The sequence below is a fragment of the Epinephelus moara genome, chromosome 12 (genome assembly GCF_006386435.1).
Source record: "Epinephelus moara isolate mb chromosome 12, YSFRI_EMoa_1.0, whole genome shotgun sequence".
NCBI classification, from domain to species: domain Eukaryota; kingdom Metazoa; phylum Chordata; class Actinopteri; order Perciformes; family Serranidae; genus Epinephelus; species Epinephelus moara.
In genome coordinates, this window is record NC_065517.1 from 43,180,166 (window position 1) to 43,184,120 (window position 3,955).

The 3,955-nt window shown below is 42.9% G+C and overlaps 1 protein-coding gene across 1 annotated transcript in view; it reads left to right on the forward strand.

Annotated features, from left to right (window-relative positions):
• Nucleotides 1–3,955, forward strand: part of LOC126398241 (kinesin-like protein KIF26A) — a 73,497-nt gene that overhangs the window by 58,403 nt on the left and 11,139 nt on the right. Inside the window, exon 12 of the mRNA XM_050057404.1 lies at nucleotides 2,902–3,092. Within this exon, the coding sequence (XP_049913361.1) occupies nucleotides 2,902–3,092 (191 nt within the window). The remainder of the gene's footprint in view (nucleotides 1–2,901; nucleotides 3,093–3,955) is intronic.

Genomic DNA, 3,955 nt, shown 5'->3' on the forward strand with positions numbered 1-3,955 from the left:
ACTACTGACCATTCCATTTTGTCACTACCGAAATGATCATGTCACTACTGAAACTTTACCATAGGTTTCGGTAGTGACTGTTTCGGTAGTGACAATCCTAGCTATTTTTCAGGATAACTAAAGAATGCTAGCAGTCACATGGCTAACAAGCACATGTTTGAAGAGTTGTTCACACAGAAAAACATAATATTCTGCATAAACCCCTCAAATGTTTACATAATTGAAGAGAACGTGTTCGGTAGTGACGGTTTTAAAAGTTACACACTGATTTTCAGACTTTGGAAGACATTTATTTAAAAAATTATGGGAGTCAGCGACTTACCATGCAGCCATGTGGGACGGGGGTGCCGTACTACCCCCCTTCTCAGAAATTCAGGGGTGTGGCTAAAATCCAGACTCAACCAGAGAATTAAAACTCTTGTGTTTTGGTAGTGACATGAAAACAAGGGACACTATTTTTTTTAGCATGGTTTCTTAATTTAAAAATTAATCCCACAATACATCTAAATCTTTCAACTTCTGTTTAAACTTAATCACCAAGATGTTTTAAATTACACTTTTGAAAAAAATATGAAAAATGTTTTAAGTGTTATTTACATGAATTGAATTTTAGAGGTCAGGGTTGGGGACAGCTACTTCCCAATAGAAAGTACCCTATAAATGGTGATTTTGTATTTATTTAGCTTATCGCTTTTTCATTTAATGTCCTGGGTTTACATAGGTCATAACATAATCTTTGTAAATATCTGTGTCTGAATACTCAATTATATCATTTTTGTTGTTTTTTTGTTAAGGGACAGCACTTTGCACAAAATCGGTAGAATGCCCCATATAGAGACTACTAACTAACTAACTAACTAACTAACTAACTAACTAACTGAACTAAAGACTAAAGTGAGTCACCAAAGTGTCCTGCAGTTGATAAGTGGGGTGATCAGTGTTGGCCCAGCGCAGATTGGTACATAAATAAATGAGCACCTATCTGATGGTGATAACAGCTGTTAGTGGTCTTTATGAAGGTGATGTGAACCATCAGAGTTTTAATCATCCACAGTGTTAAACTACAAACTGTCCATGATGTCTCTAACCCTGGATTCATCCTTCAGGAATCAAAAACATCAAGGCATCAATAAATTTCACAGCATGTGGACACTTTATGTTCTGTCAGCCCTCACACATGTGTACTTCTACTTCATTACAGACCTGGTACACTGTGGTCCCTGGTGTTCTCATAGTACTGAGACGTTTGTAGCTGGAGACCAACTGCATCATGTGTACTGTGTTTTTCTGTAGAGAGATTACAGCCTGTGTTTTTGTGGACATTTAAAGTCCTAAATACAGTGGAGCAGGAATGAGTCCTCACCCCTGGACACGAGTTAGCATGTTAGCATATTAGCACTTCCTGTTCCCTGGTCGTGAAGTCAGTGTGTGAAATAATGTCTGTGGTCAACATGAGCTGAAGAGACGTCAATAAATACCCCGCTGTCAGTTTACAGCTTTATGTGTCTCTGACAAGATGAGACTACAGAACGCCATCACGCCCAACACAACGTCACAGCCTCGCTGTGGTGGTGACGTTAAGTCATGTGACCTTGGTGCAGTTTGTTTACGGATTCGTCCTGGTGGTGATTTGTGGCTGATTAAATTCATTCTTCAACAATCATAAAGTGGTGTTCATTAGTGAAGATTATCTGACTGATCAGAAACATTTGTTATCCAAAATCCAACGGAGCAATCTGATTGGCTGATTGGCTGTTTGACGAGGGAACCAGGGCACCGCTGACTTCAGGGTCGGACGATAGAAACACATCATCCCTGCAGATTTCTGTTGTCAGCTGAGGAATGTGAGGTGGATCCTCAGAGGGCGGAGCATCACTGTTTCATCTCTTCTAATTATTATTGAAATGAGGTTTGACATCATCAGAGTTAACGGCAGAAGTTTAACGCTGTAATCTGACATTCACCAACTGTTTCTGATTGTACTGATTCAGACTGTGACAGAGCCATAAAACTCTTCTGAAGCTACATCAATAAATTAACATGTATATGAGTTTTTTCTGCGGCGTGCTCTGGTACATCAGCGTGTGTGATGACGGGATGAAAGCGGCTGTTGGGTCTCATATTTTCATGAAGCACATTGAAGAGTTGAGGTTTTATCAAAGGCTGCTCTCCTCTCTGATATATCACTGCATCAATTTGTCCTCAGATCTACATCCACACACATTATCTGGGCCGGTGTAGTGTGTCCTGCCTCTGTTACCGTACAGCAGCTGATTGTGATTCATGGCGCTCGCTGGCGGCGGTGATGTGCAGGTCAGGCAGCCTGATGCATATGGAATCAGCACTCGTGTGATCTGCCTGCCATCAGTCTGCAGATCTGGGCTCGTTTCTGCCTCATGAATATTTCATGAAGCTGCTGCGATTCCCGGTGTACATATCCAACTCCAATTATCACCCACACACCCCCCCATCCACTCCACAGCACACACACCCACACACACTCCCCCTCAATCTGTCACCGCTGTCGAGTCGTCACATACAGACTCCGAACGCTCTTAATAACCAGTAATGTCTCTGTGTTTGTGCTGCACGCTGTTGCTTTTGGTTTTACTCTCTTGGCAGTTATGATAATGATAAAATTAATTTGTTTGGCGGCTCTCTGACAGATGCCTGTACAAAGTCATTAAAAATAAGATGGAGGTCTTCAGGTTGACGGTGGTGGTTTTAAACCTTATCAGCGACACAAATGGTTGTTGACACAGAACAGTGTTGGAACACTGAACTGATGAAGATGATGAGGCTAATTAAAAATAATGAGCCGTCTGTGTCGCCACCTGTCATCTACTGATATCAAGAATGAAATTAAACCTTGTTTCTGTTGTCACATTTTTATTCCATCAGGTTTCCTCCGGCGGCGTCTGATCCCGGCTCCCCTGCCGGACCCCTCATCCCTGGTCAGGAAGGTCGGGGGTCAGTGGGTGGACCTGCCCCCGCTGGGCGGCACACTGAAGGAACCCTTTGAGATAAAGGTGTACGAGATCGACGACGTGGAGCGCCTGCAGAGGAGGAGGGAGGTGGTGACGGGGTCAGAGGTGAGGAGTACTCCACCTGCCCAGATATGAAGGTTATACAACTGTCAGCCGATCATCAGAACAAACACCAGCTGGAAGCATTCAGCATCACTGACAAAGACTTCAGTCACAGGTTGAGCTTTTGAATCGTTAGCTTCTTTAAATATGATGTCGTTCATCAGAGTGCTGATGAGACAGAAAACAGAGGCTAAAGTTAGCTAACGTTAGCTGGTGACGTTAGCCTGTCAGTGGTGCATCCATGTTCACAGCTGAAATGTAAAGACAGTGATACTCTCCACATTTTCTCACCCAGCCTGAAATCACCTGATCACACCTGATATCACCTGAAATCACCTGAAATCACCTGATCACACCTGAAATCACCTAATAACACCTGATCACACCTGAAATCACCTGAAATCACCTGATCACACCTGAAATCACCTGATATCACCTGATCACACCTGATATCACCTGAAATCACCTGATCACACCTGATATCACCTGAAATCACCTGATCACACCTGATTAATCCAGTGAGAACATGTGAGGCAGGAGGTTTAATCAGTGACCTGTGAGTCTGAGCGTTCAGGAATCATCAGAGCTGTGGTTCAGTCAGCTTCTAACTAACCTGCATCATCTACAGAATATAATGAATATGAGGAAGACGAGGGACACATGATGAAGGTGGATAAGTAATGAGGGAGCATGAACGTGTCTCGTTACTCAGATAGACTCAGGTCTGTCCTCCTGAGACTGTCAGACATTTAAAGACGTCCATCTTCATGAGCCCCAGCCTGAGGCCAGTTTATCTCTGTCTTCTACTGTTATTATACACATATGACTATTGTCACACATGTATACTGCCAGATATTAATACATAC